We start from the raw sequence: 21270 nt of genomic DNA on the forward strand, positions 1-21270 counted from the left end.
GTAATTAATTGTGAAACTTTAGTACAGTGGAAGTCTTAAATAAATCATTTGTTTCAATGCACTAAATTTGACATTTAAAAAAAAAAGTTTTCCAAAAAATAGGATTGAAAAAAATATATTATTTTTGGTTTTCTATAGTGCACAAATAAAACTGGAGGAATTTAGCAAAAATCTGCAGCAAAAACTTTTTGGACAAGTTTTTAAAATGAAACTTTACAAAAATATATCACAAAATCTGAGGTCTAAAGACATATTTTGATATTTTTCAAAGCATGCAACAATAATTGAAACACAATTTGGGATGCAACGATAAAGATTCAAACGGACCAACCTGCTTTTTCAATTTTGGCTTTTCCAATGGGGAGGAGGAAATCTTTGGACTTGGCTTCGTCGGACATCTCGAAGGGGACTCCATACAGCAGCTCATTTTCTAGGAACACGACTGCGGAGAGAAGAAAAAGAATCAATACACGGGCTGACATAGCTGACTACAATTGACGTTCAATTACATATGTTAGGAGAACCAGAAAGTAATGTGGGTTTTTTTAAATAAAAATTCTTAAAGGCTTTTTTTTATGACGCTAGAAAGAATGAAAATTTCTATATGCAGGTGTCCCTCGTATAACACTGTACTTGTACAACACGGTTTCAATATTACACGGCACCAAATTTGCGAATATTATAACATGGTTTCGACATTACATGGTACGAAACTTGAATTTTATACTTCATGGTTTTGATATAACACGAAAGTTATCTTTAAAAAAGATGGAATTTCATTTTTTTAATACATTCTGTTAATGTTTGAAAACTAATAAATTTTTACTTTGTTTTTATGAAACTTGGTTTCGATACAACACGGTACACATCCCTTGAGTTACATTATTTCTAAGTCACGTACAACACGGTTTCGATACAACACAATACATCTTAACCTTATTTTTCTCACAAACATACATACATTATAGTATTAAAAATAAGTACATAATTAGTATAAAAAATAAGTAAAAATGAATTTTAAAAAAAAATTATTTAAAAAAAATTATTTAAAAAAAAAGTCTTGTATAACACAATTTCAATACTACACAGAATGAATTAACTGTGTTATATGAGGGATGCCTGTACCTAGAAAGACTGAAGGGGCCAGTGTGGCCCCCTAAGCATTTTTTGTGTGAATTCTTTCAAAAAAAATTCTTGAGTGAATTCACACGCCTGCCGCATCTTTTTTTTATGACTAAATAAAAACTTAGTATATACTATTTTTCAGTTTTTCAATCTTTACACACAAAAAGGTAGAATTAATTTCTGTTACGAAGAGCAATGGCTAACTTTTAGCTGTTCTGCAGCTGGCATTGTTAATGGGGGGGGGGGGGGGACCAGGAAAATTTGAATTCCAACCAGCTGCATAAGTTACAGGTGAAACTAGAATGAATAGCATTTTTTAATGCTACATTATTTGAGTTATTGAACAACAGACAAGACATAATGCAAATATGATTAAACAAAATCTAATAGGTAAGAAACGCTTTTAAAATGATAGATTAATAAAGCATGTAGCAAGAAGTAGGCATAAAAGAGTAAAATCTAAAACTGTTATATAAAATACTAATTATGATATACTTTAAATTCACATCATTATTTATAAATTTATACCTTATAAGTCTTCTCTTTCAAAACTGTTTACATTTTTACTTAAAAGTCAAATGAAAATTATTTTATTCTTTTCATGTCATATCGATATTACTGCCATTTGAAATTTTGCTGAACACTTAGCTGTTAGTTTCATCTGTTGTATTTCAAATCGTATGCGGATTTTAGTTGATGATGGGTCATACTTAGATTTTTACTTCCTTTGCAAACTAATAATTTATTCCAAACGAATCATACTTATGTGATTCTCAATCTTTTTATGCAAGACACAGCCTCACATAAGAAGCTTTGGCTAATCCTTTTTAAGTTTTGAACATTAGCAAAGATCGAGAAAAGTAGTCGATCGAAGTGGGGCACCAATCAGTGTCGCACATGGGAGTTTCCCAAGAAGGGGGGTCTAGGGTCAAAAGTCCCCCATTCTTGTATCTTACCGTAATACACCTGCGCACTTATCATATAATGGTGCAAAAACCTTAAAAAGCTATTCTGTGCGAACATATTCTTTCGACACTACCAATTGTTGGGAACAAAAAATATCAAAAACTAAAATATCAATTAGATTAATAAATAAACTAGCCATTAAAGAAATCCTTAATAACAAACACTTGATTGAATAACCAGAAAGCACAAGAATTTACGTTTTCACTCGTTTCATACCTCAAAAGTTAAAACGACAAATCATTTTGGGCAGACCAAACGTTTTCTCTCACTTTCAAAATATTTTATTTTTCATCGTCACGTAAGTTTTACACAAAAAAATATTGAGACTTGTTTCCTTTTACGATTCTGATCACTCATTTTTACAATATAATTTAAAATAAAATTTTAAAACTAAAAATCAAATATAATTTACTCTGCATTGAAAAAGTATACAAGTTGCATAGTCATGTAGAATCATGAAATTCAAGCAATGAAAGAATTTTTGAGTTGTCACGTGGGCTGTGCACATAATAATTGAAGCATAGTATACATTTAAATTTTTAATTATCATACATTTAAATTTTTACCTGATACAGTAAAAATCTGTCTACAATGACACTGTTGGTACCTAATAACGGGCAAATCCAGGATTTTTTTTCTCACTACCTATTTTTGTGAAAGTATTGTATCAATATTCTATTTTTGCGAAAGTTTTTTTTTATCAGCATTAATTTTGTGATCTTTTAAAGGCACATTCTAATTTTTATCTCAGAAAATTTGAGAAATTTAAATGTTAGTTTGAAAAGTGCAAATGTCATTAACTAATATTTCGAACATTTTTTTTTCTTGGGGGGGGGAGGGGGCTAAGAGGTAGGGAAAATATCAATGCATCTCAGCTCAATAAGCTTTGTACTGTACAATTCAGGAAATCACCATCCCCTAAAACTGATGCTAAAAGATTGCTTAAAAGCAATTTGGCAAAAAACAGTGAAACTTGAGTTTAATACTATGAAAAGTTGCGATTGTTCATATAAATAATTTTAGCATTTTATTTTATGAGTAAACTATGTTTTAAACTGAAAAACATGTTTACTATTTTAAAACACGGGTTTTTGTGAAACTTTCGTTTTTTTAATATTGTTTCTAGAATGTGTCGATTTTCAAAGTTAGTTTTGTGAAGCTGCTGATTTTATAACTTGATTTTTGTGAAAGTACCGATTTTAAAATAAGATTTTTGTGAAAGTACCAAAAAGCGGCAGTAAAATCAATCTGTATTGGACCCTGAAAAAAATATTGCTATAGACAGGTTATTGTTATAGATGGTGTTGTTATGCACAGGTTTCACTGTACATAAATAGAATTGTAATCCATCGAAAAGAAAGAAGGTGATAGGGATGGGTCGGGACCAGGGTTGGCAAGTTTCTGCCAAGGCGGTTAAAACCACTTTCTGCCACATTTGCGGCAGAAACTGGCAAAAACTCACAAAATGACACAAAAAAAAAAAAAAAAAAAGACATACAAAAGATATGCATGGAAAAATAATTGTAACCAAAGTACAATTTGATTACAGTATTATCACAATTCAAAATAAAAGTGTTACATTTTTTGGACCCTGCTGTTGCCTCTCTGAAAAGGTCGTTTCAAAAATCTGAAGTTTCTCAATTTAATGCGCAAAAATGAAAATGTTCTTGCAACAGAAGAGCTAGCAGGCAATGCACCAAGAAATAAGCAGTGTTCGTGAAACTTTTATCAATTGTACATACATATATTTTTTTTAAACTGGTCCACCATGTAGTAACTGGGGTAGTGGTAAATATTTGACTGGAAAAATAAATTTCGAGAAATGGGGTCGATTTGTTTCGCAAAGCTATGACATTATTTACAAAATCTAGGTTAATATTGGCAACTAAAATTTTGACACTTCCTTCTTCAAGGGCATGATAGTTTCAATTCCAAGCAATTTAGATGAAGCATATAAGGGAGCATATTACAATCAGTATGCCTGTTAAATTCTGTACGTCACTCCTCTTTCCAAAGCACCCCCGTATGATTTTTCGTCCTTCGTTAGATTTAAATCCAAATATTACAAGCATCTGCAATTGATAAGTTTCCTTTCCAGGGTTGGCAAGTTTTTGCCGGGGGTGGAAAAAACCACGGTTTTTACCGCCCGGCAAAAATAGGTTTTTGCCAGTTTTTGCCAAAGTCGCAAAAATAGATTTTGTGTTAACAACTTACGGACAGTTTTTTTTTCCCTTTTTATATAAAAGTAAAAGCATGAAAAGATTTTGATAAAATTTTAATTTAACTATTTTTATAGTTTAAAAAAAAATTAAATTTTAACTTACTTTTAAAGTTATGGAGCATTTTTACTTTTAAATGTTTAAACATTAACATAAAATTTCAGTTTGTAACATCTAAGACAAATAATTAACTTATGATGAAAATGTAATTAGCTTGTTCACTATAGCATTTTTTACAGAATACTAAATATCTATATAAAGTATACTTAATTAAGATGCAACTATAAAATGAAAGAAATAAAAGTTGGCTCATTCTGAAAAAATTGTTTTAGCAAACATTTAAAATCTTAAGTTTTGCAATCCCAACATTTGTTTTTTATTTATTTTTCACCTTATAAATTAGAAGCAACATGGAGAAACATAAGCAAAATATTAAAGTGCACTATTTATATTATATTGTTACTATTTCTTGATTAACAATATAATGCTACTTTGTTTGCAATTAGGTTTTTGCCGTTTTTTCCATTTTTGCCGGTTTTTTTCCATTTTTGCCATGGTTTTTTCCACTGTCCCGGCAAAAATACCTTTCTGCCGGCAAAAAACCCAACCCTGTTCCTTTCTGAACTAAATTAAGGGCACTAACATAGGAATTTATTTCTTACCATGATAAAATGAACTTTATTCTTTAGTTTACTCAAACGAGTATCATTTAGTAATTACTTGAGTTATTAAAGACGCTTTTAAGTTTTTGCCAGTTTCTGCCGGTTTTTACCGGTCACAACCAGTTTCTGCCACTGGCACTGCAAAAACTAGTTTCTGCCGGCAGAAAGCCAACCCTGGTCGGGACCCCCAGGTGAGGGGGGGGGGTTGCAATAGAACTGAGCACAATGACCAACCTGGATCTGGATCCCTGATGGCACTTTTGAGGAGCCCCTTGCAGTCTTCGGAGGAGTAGGGGGAGATGACCTTGAGCCCGGGGCAGTTGGAATACCAAGCGGCGAAGCACTGGGAGTGCTGAGCGGCCACACCAGAGGCAGCGCCGTTGGGGCCTCGGAATACCATCGGAACGTTGATCTGGAATAGAATCGATGGATTCAACTAAAAAACTAAGGTGGGATCTCCTCTGATCAAAATTTAAGATGGGATTTTTTAAATTGAAGAGGGAGATCTTTTTTTTTATTAATTGCTCAAATTATGATGAATATTTATTTGAAAAGTATTTACATATTGTTACAAATTCTGTAAATAGTAATTATTGTAGTAACGTAACCTGTAAATAGTTTCCCGTAATGAATATACAGCCCCTATACTGAAGTATACGATCCCACTATTTTTCATTGATAAAATTTGCGAAGGAAGAGAAATAAAATAACGGTCGACGATTTTCGAGAAGCATTTGGAATCTTGTGGAATATTTGAGAGCTCTCTTTTCGGTGTGTATAAAAAGCGTTATGCATGATAAAGAGTTCAGTTTCGATTGAGAATTTGTACTGAGAGTGTATTAGTTCTGTTTATTGCGAGGCATTTCGCTGTTTTGTTTTCGTATTTGGAAGTAAATACGTGTGTCACCATCGAGTTTACGGTGTTGAGCGATATTTGCTTAGTTGCTGATGATTAATCTAGCAGTTGTCAACGATCTCTCCTGTACATAGTGCAAATAAAGCTCCTGTGTTTCCCTCAAGAACTGTTTCTTTATTTCAAGAAAGTTGGAAGTCGCACCGGATCCCTTACAATATCATGCAGGGTTTGAAAATATCATGATATTTTCGAAAGTATCCAATATTTTGATATGTATCAGGTATTTCTATTTGTATATATCAGAGTTCAAAAATATGATATTTTCGAAAATATCCGATATTTTGATATGTATCGGATATTTCTATCTGTATATATCAGGGTTCAAAAATGTGATATTTTCGATTTAATGTAGAAAAAATTTACAATTTCTGTTGCTTAATATCGGAAGCAACGACAATTTTATTTACATTTTTTGTGCTCTAAGTAATGAATAAATTATTTAAACTCCGATTTTAATTCAAAAATATAGATTTAAAAATAAACAAGCAGGTCTTACTTAAAGTGTCATCAATATCGCTTTGTTGACTGCGATTTTCACATAAGTCCTCATCACCTCCAGACATACTAAGTTCAGTTCATGCAATGTTTTAAGATTTGCATTTGCATGAAACAATGCATTTGCCCTTTACGCAGCTGCATCGAACTAATTTCAAGATGGATTCAGGTGCACACGGATGTACACATAACTGAAGCATATAAGTTGTCTTTCTTTTAAATATTCGAAGTCTAACGGTGTTGGTGAATTCGGGTGCTGCTGGTCAGCAAGACGCCACTCTAATACCTGATAATGCGCTCTTAAAATATATGGGTACAAAGATGCCCTTGTAGGAGGCAAAATTTCATTTTTACCTACTGCTTGGAAAACATGAACCAACGAAGTTCTCTAATATCTGAAATCTTGGTCAGCGGCAGGGGCGCCGACTTGCAAAAATTATTGAGGGGGCTAGACGTCACCGGTGGTCCTGGGGTTATGAACTCCCACGGCGCTCCCCCCTCCCCCCCCCCCCCCCCAACTTTTTCCAAAAAAAAAGTTCAGATATTTTGAACCTTGAAAATGCCAATTTATATATTTTCTGGTGTATGTGATTTATACTAACAAACAATATGTGGCATGTCGTTTTCAAAGTCAATCTAAGAATTTGTATACAAATTTTCTGGTTCAATTAGATCATGTCACTTATCTTCAGTGTGGAACATTTTTGCAGTTCTATTTTGGGGGAAGTCGTGCAGTTCCGTGGCTAGGCATTGCTATAAGGTGTAGGGCACTTGACTTGCATGGAAGGGCGCCTAAATACAGCCTAAATACCCAGCACCTAAATACCCAGTGCGCCTAAATACAAAAAAATATTGGGAGGGTGGGGGGCATGCCGCGGGTTTAACCCCGGGAAATTTTCTAAATTGGAGATGGAGAAAGTAAGTTTTACAGTTTTTTAAGCATTTTAGAGTAATATATTATCAACATTAGAATCCCGAAAACTCTACTCTCGCTAACTTGACACATGTTTTGGCTTTGAAAAACGAAAAACAAAACAAAAAAAACAAAACAAAAAAAAGGAAAAAGAAAACCTCACATGTACGGTGTTTTCGTAAAAAAATAGTTTAATTTATGGTATAATAATTTTGTTTTTAGACTATTACAGAATAGTGAATTTATATATATATGAAAAGATTGAAATTATATTTAAATAAACTATCATTAAAAAAAATAAAGCATAAGATATTGCTGTCGCACTTTGATTAACTTTGAATAAGGCTCCGAGTTCATTAAATAAAAATAATATCTCACAGTTAATTTGTTTAATAAAGTTAACATAGTGTGTAAATAGCGGGTTTTTATAGAGGCTTATACCCTAAAAATATTTAAGTATTTGAAAATAACTAATGCAGTACTATAGTAATACAGTAATAAAATAATACTAATATTTCGAAATTTTGAATCTAACATTCTGTATGTAGTTAATTCTCTATTACAGAGATTTTTAAACTTGCTTTAAATACCAACTAGTCGACCCGTGCGGAACTCCGCACTGTACTTCGAATCGTTTCATAAGGCATTTCGCTCTTTAAAAATTTCAAAGAAAGAATATTATGAAGAAAAACCGAAAAAGTAAATGGAAAAAAGTAAGCGCACAAGAGAAGGCATGTAATTCGAAGACATCAGTAACAAAACCTCGTTAAATACAACGTTGGGATAATTTGATCATCGCTCCCCTTTTGGCTGTACGTATTTTCAATGCAAATATAAATATCATTAAAATTGTGTCTGAGTGACACGTAAAAATCAGTAATTTTGCATGTGAAAATACAGGTTGTGGCAAATACATTCCACTCATGTGAGCATCTGAGGGAAAAAAAGAAACATTAAAGAGATATTTAGTGGCACGGATTCGAACTGGCGTCATTCTGATTAACAGTACGAAGCTCCAACAAACCTAGCAACTGTGCCTTCCTTTTCGAATGCTGTTCATTGAAGGAATGCGTAATAAAACACAGTACAAAAGTTTTTCGCCGAAAAAAATATAATAAGATCATGCGTCTATGTTTATCATTAGCCAGCGTGATACGATTTAAAATTATTCGTAAAACATGGAATTTGATTAAAGAATGAGGAAGATCACACGTAGCGATTGAAACAAACATTTTAGAGAAGTAATAAATTCGGTAGAAAAAATAAGTGTTTTTATTTTGGAATATTCAACAATTTCCCATAGCAGGCTTCTTTAACCTGTACGGCTTAAATGCCCGCACTTGTTTTTCTTTTAATCGAACACTTAAAATTCAAAACCAGTTGAACTGAGCCCGTTTTTTAAGTGTAATTTTTCGAACGTAGACAAAATGCTTTTTTTTTTTTTTTCAGCCGAAAGCAGAGGAGTAGAAAATGATTTCTTACCAATGAAGTTGATAATAATTTTAATGTTTTATATCGTATTCGAATAAATAATTAAAGATTTACTGGTTGAAACTCGTAGTTTTAATTTGGCGTAGTATTTTTTCATTTGTACAAAAGTTCGAACACTGCTATTAGAAAAATCTACATTTCAGCATACAATGAAAATGTTTTTCTGCACAAAAAGGATTCCCTTGAGGTATAACTAATACTTTTTTTTTTGTGCTTACATTATGCTCAGTGGTCTGGACGGAGTCAAAGCTTTAAAAAAAGGGAAGAAAACCTTTCGATTAGCAGTCAACTTATCTGAATGATAACTGTAGCCTGCATAAAGGAGTCAAAACAGCAAATAGCATTCCCACTGCATTAATTTTATTACGTGCGTTATCTGTTGTATGTTATGAGCACATGCAATGCGTAATATTACTGTAAATTTGCTATTATGTCGGACAGCCCGAACTGGCCCGAAATTCAAACAGTTTATAGCCGAACGCTCTACCGAAAAAAAAAAAAAAACCCACAGGTAATTTTAAATTTTTTTTCTTGCCGAGAAGTGTTTTTATTTTTGAAAATGTGTTTACAATTTGTTATCGCAGGCTGTTTGAACCGTTATAACTTAGATGGCAGCACGTGTTCATCATTTAACAGCACGGTTAAAATACGAAATAATTTGAACTAAGTTCTTTTTTAAGCGTAGCTTTTCAAATGTAGTAAAAATGTGATACGCTATTTGTTTTTTTTGCAAAAAGAAGAAAAATATATATATTACCCTTTAAATTGAGGTAGTATTTTTTTTTTTTTATTTGTACAAAAAGTCAAAAACTCATTAGAAGAATCTATATTTCAGCATACGATTTATTGTATTTTTGAACAAAAAACAATTCCAATGTAATCTGAAATCTTAAACCCTATACTTATATTTTCGCTTACATTATGCTTTAATTTTCTTCCCGGAGTCAAAGCTTAAAAAAAAAAAAAAAACCTTACAATCGAGTGTAGCTCCGTGTTGCATCAAGTTTTCATAACAGCTACGAGCGTTTCTACCTCATGTACTCCCTCATATTTGTTATTCATTGTTCATGTAATGCGTGTTATTTTTCTAATTTTTTGATGCAGATTGTCCGGACGTGGGCCCGAACACGCATTCTCCTGGTTACCAGTCGAACGCTCTGCCGATCAAGCTATTCAGCTCTGTCGGTAATAGTGCAAGTTAAAGTTATAAATTTAACCGATAACCTCATTCTGGTTCTTTAAAACAGGTTTTTTTGCCCGAAAAAACAATTTTTAGACCGTGGGTCTATTTTTCGTCAGTAACCTGCACGATAAGCTTTAAAATAAGATGTAAATCAAAGAAATCAATCAAGAATTGAAGAAAATCTCGCGTAGAAACCAAAAACAGGCTACAGAAATAATATATAAGGATATTAGGGCTGTCTTTAGAAAGGTGCGAATGTCGACCGCCTGACTAGATTACTGAATTTGAAGTCGTTGACGTCTGGTCGAATATCCAATTCATCAAAAATATCTCGGTGGTTATGAAAGTTGTTCAATTGCATCCCATTATTGATCGGACAGACTATCCGCAGGTTCGCACACTGGGACAAATTTAAGCGCTCGCAGCACCGTAACACTATCATTATTCACACCACTCGTTTTCAGTTAACCTGCTTTTAACCATAAAAATTATTTGTTGTAACTCATTGCTGAATGTATTTTACAAGGTACTTCAAACAAGGAAAGATTACTATCTTCAAACAAGGAAAATAAAAAATACTGAGACAAATTTGTGAGTTTAGAAAGCATTAAATAACTAATAATTTTCTTAAATTATTGGGGGGGCTCTGCCCCCTCAAAAATTTTTTCGAGGGGGCTCGGGCCCCCTCAGGCCCCATGGAGTCGGCGCCGCTGGTCAGCGGCATATACAAGGAGCAAATAAATCCTTCAATAGCAACTTTATCATTTGCATTAAATTCTTCCGTTGACCCCAGATGACTCAGAGCATCAAAAAGTATTTTTGTCTGCCGTCTTATAAATTTTTCAAAAAGATGGTTTCCCTTCTTAGCAAGTGAACCTGTTGTATCACATTCTGGTAGAGCATGGAGTTCTGATATTCCTCGAGTTTTTTCTGTGAATGGGGAACTGAGGTAATGTCGAAAGGGAACGGGATGCTGAAGGTATGATAAGAGAAAGTGGAATTTGCCTATCCGAGTCTTTTTTCTGTTGATAAAGTACCATTACAATTCCATGCAAAGTACCCTTCCCATAAGATGTGTCATCAAGGAAATCAATGTTATCTGCAGCACAAAATAAAAATCTTGCCTTTTTTAAATCAGGAGGAGTATACATCCCGTCACTATCATCCATGCGCCTTATTAACCCATTTGCGAACTATGTTTCCAAGCGTAGAACTTTAGCATAATCAATCGAAACACCTAGTTTGTGTAAAAAATCAATTATACATTTACTTCTGGTAGCAGAGTACATAGTACATAGCCAACACCAACTTGCAAAGGCACATCTCGGACGTGTCGATGAACAGTTTCTTTCGAAGCTTGGTACGGAGACAATATTTTATACATGAATATGTGTGACAGTCTTTTAGCTTTATTCAGTAGGATATTGTCGTGCACCTCAGAAATAGAATTAATTTCGAATTTTCCGTTGCAGCACCATTTAAAAACTGATCAACTTCGATTGGAACGGCATCAACTATTTGATTCTGTTCAAAAGATCCTGTAAATATCCATTTCTGACCAGATAAAACTGCTTTGCGTAAAATGTTTGCAACTTCAATAGTTCTCATTTTTTTTCCAATGTCTATAAAATAATCTTATGCATTAGATAGGGTAATATCTGCAGTTTCCTTTAAAGATACGCCTCGCGACTCATTTACACTTTTTGGATTACTAAATATAGCATCATCAATTTCTTCTTGAATGAGATTTTTAATTTCTTTATGCGTTTTATTTTTTCCTTAATTTTTATTGGCAATTGACTGATAATTCATTTCAAGGTCTGCTATTGTAGTAACATTTCCCTGAACAAGAAAATCATTTACTGCACACAGGAATTCTACGTCTGTTGCTTTATTAGAAATAATGTCTTGTGGCTTTGTTACTACATCAGGATCGCAATTTTTTCGTAAAAGATTAAACACATGTTTTGCCCAGCAATATTTATGGTCTAAAATGTTCTTTGCATGAGGATCTCCTGGATCTGTACAGTCACTGAGTTTAATTTTGAAAGTTTCATTTTTGGAAATTTCAATGGCTTTTTTTAATTGCTGACCTGCAGAATCTTTTTATCGCCACCAATGGTTTTCTTATACCGCCTTTTCCGAGGCAGAAAAACCACTAATTTTTGTCACCAACGACAATTTTGGATCTCGTTGTGTGTAGCCTACAACATTGTCTTCATGAATGGAAGTAGAACAATATAGTTTATTCGTATCCATTTCGTGAAATCTCTTACTTCTGTCCATGCTTGCTTTATGGGTGCACTTTTCTTAGCATCCTGCATGCCATGATGCGTTTTCATTTTTCAATTCTTCTACGGTCACATTCGTTAATCGTTCAGTAAGTAATGTATATACTCTTGGTCATTCCATTCTACTCTCTTCTTGATACATTCTAACAATTTATCATAACCAATGGATTTAACTAATGGGCACTTCTTCTTAATCTGACAAAAAATACATAGTTTATTATTAATTTTTAGCCTTGCTTTTTTCGAAGATGGAGGCAAAAAAACTTGTAAATGAGTTTCTGGGAGAGAAGACATCGTGAATAAAATAGCAGTGATAAGTTAAGGAAGTGTTTTTCAACAGAAGGACGGGGATCGCAAATGTTGTTCGCTTTAGCAGTAGTTCGTTATAATCGTGTTCGAATTAACGAGGCTCGACTGTACTAATGTTTAGTGATCTTAGCCTGAAAATTAAAAGTAATTTTAACTGGGAAAGTTCACCCGAGGTACTTTTAAAACAGCTAATTCTGAGAGCCAAAGTGAAAAAAGAAGATTTATCAGATTTTTTTTTTAAATGAATTAATAAACAAAAAACTTAAATATTTTGTTTTTAATTTATAATAAGAAGATAAATAGAATATTAATCAAGTAAATTCACCAGAAAATTAAGAAAAATACCCAAAAATTAACTCATAATTGCAAAAACTCATTAAAGCTGCCATCTTGGATTGATGACGTCATACAGGCCGTCTGACACAAATTCAAGCAAAACACCCGGTGAGGCATAGTTACACAGACCATAAGGAATATATTAAAGTTGGTCTCACAATTTCCTCATGAAATTTCCCATGGAATGTAGTATGCCCCCCTACTATAACTTTCAGCAAGATTTTTACAATATATACTTGTTTCTTTAACGTATGTTAATGTTCAAATCTCCTCAAAATTAATTTTTAAAAGAAAAGTGAAACTTGAATTCCAATAAATTCACTCTTTCTTATGCACTTGTACATAATTTTTCGTAATTTTGTTTTCTCTGTGACTGTCCCTTAAATAGAGTGTCCCTTATTTAGAGGCAAATACATGGAAGTCCTATTTCAAAGGGACTGGGACGAGAAAAAAATGTCCCTTAAATAGAGGTGTCCCTTGAAGGAGGTTCTACTGTACATTATTCTATATTATTATTATTATTTTATTCAGTGGGGGGGGGGGGGCTAGGGTGGCAGAACTACTAGAGCCAGCCCTGGTGATAACCAAAATCATATACACAAGCACACACAGATATCTAGAATGCTGTCAAAAATGAGGAAAAGTAGTCTAAAGTGAGCCTAATAAATTGCTTTATTGAGCTCACAAGACATAAGGACATTGAACGATCCACCCGCAGCGAAAGATTTTCCTTATCAAATCTATATATATAAAAATGAATGTTTGTCTGTATGTCATCCATGAACTCAAAAACTACCCAGCAGATTTGGCTGAAACTTTCACCGTTTGTTATTTTTGGTACTGGGAATGTTTTTAGACCAGTTGGATAAAAAGTCCGATCGATAGTTCCTTTTTTATTCCAATTTACGTCACAATCCTTTGGATAAATACGAATAAAATGATCGGCTGCAGAAATTAATTCGCGTGAAAGATCTCACTGATAAGAAGCCATTTTTCTTGAGTTTGAATAAATAAATTTATAGTTTTATGGCTTTTCATGCAACAGGGGGATTTAAAACTTTTTCTATTTGATATTTTTAGCGATGGATTGATCTGGCAAACTGCGTGAGTACAAAATTTGAGTAGAGTCACTCGATACCGGGACCGATTATTATGAAAATGGCTATCTATATGTATTTTTCCACGGAGAAGGTGCATCATATGCTCATTGAAGCCACTCGCCACCAGGTGGCACTGCAGAGTAGCCACTTCTGCCCCGTTCAACCGATTGTCATGAAAATCAGTATAATGATGTATTTTTTTGTTGGCGTAGCAACACGCATCGGGTAGAGCTAGTAAAAAAATTAAAATAAATTCCAAAATGAAAGCGCTCACCTTCCCGGCAGACATGTAGAATGTTTTTGCGGCAGAATTGATGATGTGATCTATGGCCTGCATCGAAAAGTTGAAGGTCATGAACTCGCAGATGGGTCTCAGCCCCGCCTGAAAGTAAAAAGAAGTTAAAATCTATTCAACAATTTCAATACAGACCTAAAATAGCAAAACAAGTGCTGGATTGATTTTCGGTAAAATATTCAATTCGGAAATGAAAATTTGTTTTGAGGGGTTCTGTAGCAAAGAGTGAACGCAGTGCAACACACAAGTAACAGGAGATTAAAGTTTTTTGAAGCTTAATCACATGAGGCAGTGAGAAGCAAAGGGATGCAAGTGGCAAAACTAAAAATTTGGCGTTAACTAGTACAAATAGGGAACCACTCCTCTTGGGGCAAGAGATGGTACTAGTAGCCCTGGTAGGTGCTACTAGTACCCTAGTGCAGAAGGTGTACAGCATGATTTAGGGAAAAAATTCAATGAACGCCTACCTAGGATGTTATCTTCAAACGCATTTTACACAAAACTTGAAAATGTGTTCTGATCTTAATTATTTTCTTTTGAACTCAAAATCAATTTTGCAATGTGCCAAAAAAAACAAGTATGTTGTTATCACGCTAAACCTTTCTCCCATATCTATCTTATGCAGTGGCGTAGCTAAGGGGGGGGGGGGGGCGGAGGGGGCAGTCCGCCCCGGTCAGCACTTTTCTAGGGGCGGCAAATTGGCTCTTTTGATGTGGAAAAAATAAATATATTTTCTAAATAAAAGGAAATTATGGTTTTAATCTATTACTACAGGCAAGAAAATATCTTCTTAAAGCACCCAAAAGGACAAAATAACTTTTCTAGGGCGTAATGGACAATTTAAGTATTCCTGTAGTTTTCATTTATTTCACGAAAGTGACACCACAAACGAAGAAAAGTGCAGCTCAAGTACATTCAAACCAAACTTTCCTAGAAAAAGTGTTTCCTTCAGGAAAATAGTAACAAGAGTAAGAAAAAGAGGGGGAGGTGTGAAATGTTGCACAAAACAATTTATTGCTCATCTCACTTAATATGATTCATAGTTTGCTTTGATTTCCCTCTCTTTACAAGAGCTCTCTTCTTCAAACGAAGTATAAGGGATTTCCGTTTTCTTGCTTTTGAGAGTAGATAATCTATCCGATAATTTTGGATCACATATTAGTCTACTCCTTATGGAAGGTAAGCGAATTTCATTTTTCAACATTTGGTTCAGACCCTCAACTTATCCAAACATAGTCTAAAATGCTTTTAAAAGTATTTTCAGTTTCAAATAATTTTGGTTGGGAACCTTTTCCACCCCCAGTCTGTAGTCTAATAGTGCGAAAATGTTTTTAGGCGGGAGAGCGCTTTAATATCTCATCCCTTTTCCTGCTATCACCCAAGATGGTTTGAAAATACGCTTTTAGACCTCAATGTTGGAAAATTTTTGGTTAGAGCCTCTAACCCTACCGTTTCCTCTAACACAGCAGAAAAGTACATATTTCAGCCTTTAATTCTGAAAACTTTTCCGGAGAAAACTCCCACCCTCTGTTCTAAAGTCTCAACATCTAGCTTCAAATTACGTTTTTAAAGCTTTGATATTTCAATACAAATTTGTGAAAACAGCATTTGAACCCTGACTGTCCTTGATCTCCTAACGTGATCAAATAAAACTTGAAATACCTTTTTAGGATTTCAATTTTGAAATTTTTCCGAGAGAGATAACTCAATCGCCCTCCCCCTCTCACCTAACGTCTCCAAAAAATAAAACTGCGTTTTGAAAACTTAAAAAATTTTCGAGGGAAGAACTCTTCACCCCATCTCTATCGTCCCCAAAGATAGCCCAAAATTTGAGCGAGTAAGAAAGTTGGCTAACCCTTCCTTCTGACATATAGTTTAAACTTTGGCCTTAAGAATGATTTCGAGAGGGAAACCTCCCTCTGTACCCTCTTCCTCCTAACATTATAAAACGGAGCCCGAAGTCGGACGTCAATTACGGAAATTTTTCAGGAGAGAACCTCCTGGTTTAACAAAATTTTTTAAAAATATTAGGGAACCCGTCAACGTCAGCAAAGACAACCTTGAACTGTGTTTTTGAAACTTCGGTGCCGAAAAATTTCCAAAGAAAGAACCTGAACCTTCCGCTTTCAACCAAACCACCAAAGATACCCTTAAAAATGATTTCAATTTTACAAATATTTCAGTAAGAAACCTCAGTGCCCCTCTCTCCCCTAACGCCTACAACTGCATTAGAATAGGCATGCAATTGCGTTTTCAAAGTCGAAGGGCTTCAAATTGCATATTTCAGAAAAATTTCGCATTGAATATCCGATTTTTTCCGATTTCCTTGACTTTTTCTACGTAGCCTAGGTTGCATTTTAAACTTTCGTAAAATTTCCTTTCATTGCTCACGATCCCTTAACATCAACAAAAAAATACTAAAAGAGAGTAATTTTGAAAAAAATCAGGAGCTCACCCAACGCGCCCTTTCTAATAACTTTACTAAAATTGCGGAATTTGACTTAAATTGAGCAATTTTCTTCAAGTTGCGGGCCCTCCCCCTTTCTTTCCTTTTGAAAGTATATAGAGAATAATTAAGTCTTATTTTTTCTTCAATTAAATTGCTAGTTTTAATTTAAACACCTTTGATAATTTTATGTAATAGCTATTTCACAACGAAAGGGCGGCAATTTGAAGAACTGCCCCGGGCGGCAAACACTCTAGCTACGCCACTGATCTTATGAATTCTTGGATGTAACATGCAATCATAAGCACAAAATTCCGCTATTCGAAAAAGTAAAAATATTTCAACGAAAGGGAAATTTGTGGTTGTAATTCAGTAGCATTAAATTTTTGGCGCTGAGGCCTACGCGTGAATAATATTCTTGTGTTTTGAATAAGTAAGGAGTAGGCGATGCATGATTTGGAAGAGATTTGATACTTTGAGGTTTAAGATGAGGTTATCCCTTTGAACGTACAATGGAATCGGTATATATAATCTACTACACCGTTGAGTTTAGTTTTATCAAAGTTTACAAGCAATGGAAACCAAGACATTAGGATATTCATTAAGTTACCGCCCATTAGCCAGGGCTAAGATAGAAATACATGAAATACAACGCCAGCTCAGCCATTCCAGCCGAGGACTGCAGTTTCGTGCTTATTAGCACTCATCGGCCCGGCATAGGAAAGCAACCAAGCTGGAGGTGGAAAACTTCTTAAAGAAGCCAAGAGTGCCAAACTGGTAGCTAATATGGAATTAGCAGAGACCAGACGAGTGACCAGAAGCAATAAGTCGAAGCAACAAGTAGAAACGAACCATTGCTCCGGTCACTCGTCTGGTCTCTGCTAATTCCATATTAGCTACCAGTTTGGCACTCTTGGCTTCTTTGAGAGGTTTTCCACCTCCAGCTCGGTCGCTTTCCTATGCCGGGCTGATGAGTGCCGAAAGAAACTGCAGTCCTCGGATGGAAATGACTGAGCTAGCGGCAGTGTTGCCAGATTGGGGGAAATTTCCCAGTTTTGGGGAAATCTGGTGCTCTCTGGGGAAATGGGTTTTGAGGGGAAATCTTTGGGAAAAAATTTTTTTCTTGGGGAAAACCTGGGGGGAAAAAATTGCGATTAAATTTGCGTCTTGACATCTGCTAGTCTCATTTAAACAACGTTGGTTCAGCTTTGCTCAACTTTATGGAATTTGCATTTCGTATTATGCGGAATATTATGCTACGGAATTTGCAGTAATAGTCTTGCATGAGTTACTAGTTTATACGTGAAACAGGCAAAAATAAGTGCGATGAAGAATGTTCTTGGATAAATATATACAAAAATCATACTTTAAATGCACATACATAAGCAGAGTAGTAAATGCGAGTAGAAAAAAAAATTTGGTTATTTCTTATCTCTCGGTCAGGCGCTTGTGTTCATGACTAGTGGCACCCGCACGGCTTTGCCCGTAGTAGAAAATTAAAAGGTATTTTGGTTCCCCTGTATATTTACAAATAATGCGTGATGAATTTCTAGCCAATTGGCTCGCCCACGTCACGGTTCCACATTATCATAATGTGGAACGACTAAATTACCAAGTTACCAGAATTTATGGTAACTTGGTAATTTAGTCGTCCACCTCATGATAATTTTGCACGGGAAAATGTTCTTAAAATTGGAATAGAAAAAGAACAAATTCGAATTTTTTAAAAATTGCTTAAAGGTGCACACCCTCATGCTACAAACTGCAAAAATCAGTCGAACGGTCTAGGTGCTATGCTCGTAACAGACATCAACTTTAATATTAGTAAAGATAAAAAAAAAGATAAAGACAAAAAAAAAAGTGAAAATGGGAAGAAAAAAAAAAGTTGGGGAATTTTATAAGAAAATTTGGCTATTTGGAGAAAAAGCATTTTTTAAGAGACAAAAATATCAGAGAAAATAGATTCATTTTATGAAAATTTTAGTGGAAAAATAATTTTTTAATTTGGGGAATTTTGATAGAAAACATCGCTTTTTGGGGAAAAGTTGGGAGGGAATTGGGGAAATCTAGATTTGACCATCTGGCAACACTGGCTAGTGGTGTATTTCATGTATTAGGATATTGTTTTTCATTCGGTGGTTTAATTTAATCCCCTCTTCTCCGTTAGAAAATTAGTAACTTGGAAACATTATGTGCAGAAGGTAAAACAAATAGCCTGAGTGTTGAGAAAATGTGTAAAGTATAGTAGTTAGAGCTATCTGAAGGGAACGCTAACAATTCAGGTTCGTCAACTCCCCTTTGTATTTCGAAAAGACTCATATGATGCCAAAAGAATTAAAACTTAAAAAATATTTTGTTTTTCTAGTGGCAAAAGAACGTATGCATTTCTAAGTGGGATTGTAAAAAAGCAAAATATTCATAAGTTTGACGGCGTTCTGAAATTTTCTACGAGCGAAAACTTTAACACGAGAAATATCAGCCACAAATATTACTATTGAAGAAGAAAAGAAACGAGGAAAACTTACTTGCAGCTCGCTTCCCGAATTTTTCGTCAAAGTGATTTTTTTTTTTTGGACAGGTTGTTTGGCGTCATAATCTGAGTAGTTAAAGTAGTCCATATGAATGGATAGTGTCATTTGATTGCCTTTTCCGGCCTGTTCGAGGATTTCGAGTGCATAATTTGAGTTCAAGTTCTTAAGCGATTTGTGATTTTTTTCAGTGATAGTATCGCCGACATTTAAGTATTTATGAGCAGTCGAAGGATAGGTTCGACTTTCAATTTTTAGCCCTTCGAGCCTGAGAAATGAAAGAAAAGAAAAATGTTAGCACTTAAGTAGACAGTTAGCACGCGCTTATTATTTTTTGCCGACTAAAAAATTAGTTAATATAAAACCAAATTAGTGGCAAAATTGCCAAAATTTGGTGTATGCGAATGTGAGTGTACACAACTGTGAGTAGAAGTGGGGAAAGGAAGATAAATCCTATTGAGAAGAACGTACTCGCTCGAAGCGAATGCACACAACCATACGTATGAACCTTAGAGCAGGAATTATAAATGTGGGGAACAAATCCAATCATTGGCTAAGCAAAAGCTGAGGCTACGATTCCAAGTCATGTGACTCAACAACGGCGAATGATTGACACGTTTTGAGGGAAACTAGCGAAATAAACCTGTTTTCTTCACAGGTTCAAGCATTTTTTATGACCTTGTCAAAAAGGGAGGGAGGGGGAGAAAAAGACAAATTGTAATTATAAGTAATTTACATTGAAGGCTGTAAATAAGAAAACCAAATTCTAACCATGAGGATACAGCAATGACTTATATTTATTTAAGTTATGACTTTTCCTTTTTCTCTTTTCTTCTTCTCCCTTTTATTTACAATATCATAAAAAATTCTTGAACCTATGAAGTATTATGCCACAAAACACATATTGATACGAAAATTTGTTGTTTCTCTATGAATGGGTAACTCTCCAGAAAACGTAACTTTTAAACACAAATATTTTTCAATTTCGGAACCTTCTGTTTTCTTTTTTTCTTAAATAAAAGTGTTACGTATTGGAGGTCCCCATAAACAACTGCCCAGCTAAGTTCCAATTATTTTACTCATAACTAAAATAAATAAATGCCTTGTTCACAGAAATAAAAAAAAAAAAAAAAACTTTTAATGTTTAAAAAAAATTGAAGTCAATTTAATATAAAAGTAGTAATTTTGTTAATTGTGCAAACAATCAGCTATTTTAATGATTAGTGGGAATTTAATATTAAGCTCTCTTAATTAAAGTACGGCTTCATTAGTAGTTTCAAATGTACGTTAAAAAATAGTACTTAGAAAATTTGAGGATATACTGGCAATTTATAATTTTGGTAGAATGCCTATTATTGATGTATTTTCCTTCCACCATTTATTTTTACCTCAGAAATAATGACATTGATAAGCTCTGTCATGGAGGAGAGGAATTTTCCATTAATATAGGCCAAACGGACACATTTTTCACGGATTTTTTTTTTTCGTTGCTACAATCTGCACATGTTAAGCATATGAAAACATGTTCACTTCTTTTTTACATTAATTTACATCCCTGAAATTCAAGTTCACGGAGGTGAGATGTCAGAAGAACCACACTAAGTTTTTGCAGCAAAATCCATCTCCTTGTTTTTCGACAAAAATCTCACAACTTCAACTATGGCTGAAAATAAACAAGGGGGCTCCCTTGTATCATGGGAAATAAAATTTGATGTCATTACTGCCACGCGTTAATGAGGAATGGGGTTTTATGTTTAGGTAACGGAGGTGAGAATTTTATTGTGTGACATGGCTACTTATCCTAAAAAAATGAACTAAAATGCAATATTAAACAATTAAATATACTTAAACAATTAGTATTTGAGACATTTGTGAAAGGAATAATAAATAAATAAATATTTACTTTTAATTAAACAATTTATTAAGCAACGTAAACAGTCACACCAGGTGTGCGACATGCCACGGAGGTGAGAATTTACATGTTGTCAGGGGCGT

The 21270-nt window shown here is 34.2% G+C and overlaps 1 protein-coding gene across 1 annotated transcript in view; it reads right to left on the bottom strand.

Annotated features, from left to right (window-relative positions):
* Positions 1-345: 345 nt before the first annotated feature.
* LOC129233258 (pyruvate dehydrogenase E1 component subunit beta, mitochondrial-like) overlaps positions 346-21270 on the bottom strand; it is a gene marked incomplete at its 3' end in the record, with an annotated part of 39013 nt that continues 18088 nt past the window's right edge. Inside the window, 3 exon segments of the mRNA XM_054867310.1 lie at positions 346-442; positions 5207-5384; positions 14281-14388. Of these exon segments, the coding sequence (XP_054723285.1) occupies positions 346-442; positions 5207-5384; positions 14281-14388 (383 nt within the window).

This window comes from Uloborus diversus, unplaced genomic scaffold, assembly GCF_026930045.1.
Source record: "Uloborus diversus isolate 005 unplaced genomic scaffold, Udiv.v.3.1 scaffold_295, whole genome shotgun sequence".
Lineage (NCBI taxonomy): Eukaryota > Metazoa > Arthropoda > Arachnida > Araneae > Uloboridae > Uloborus > Uloborus diversus.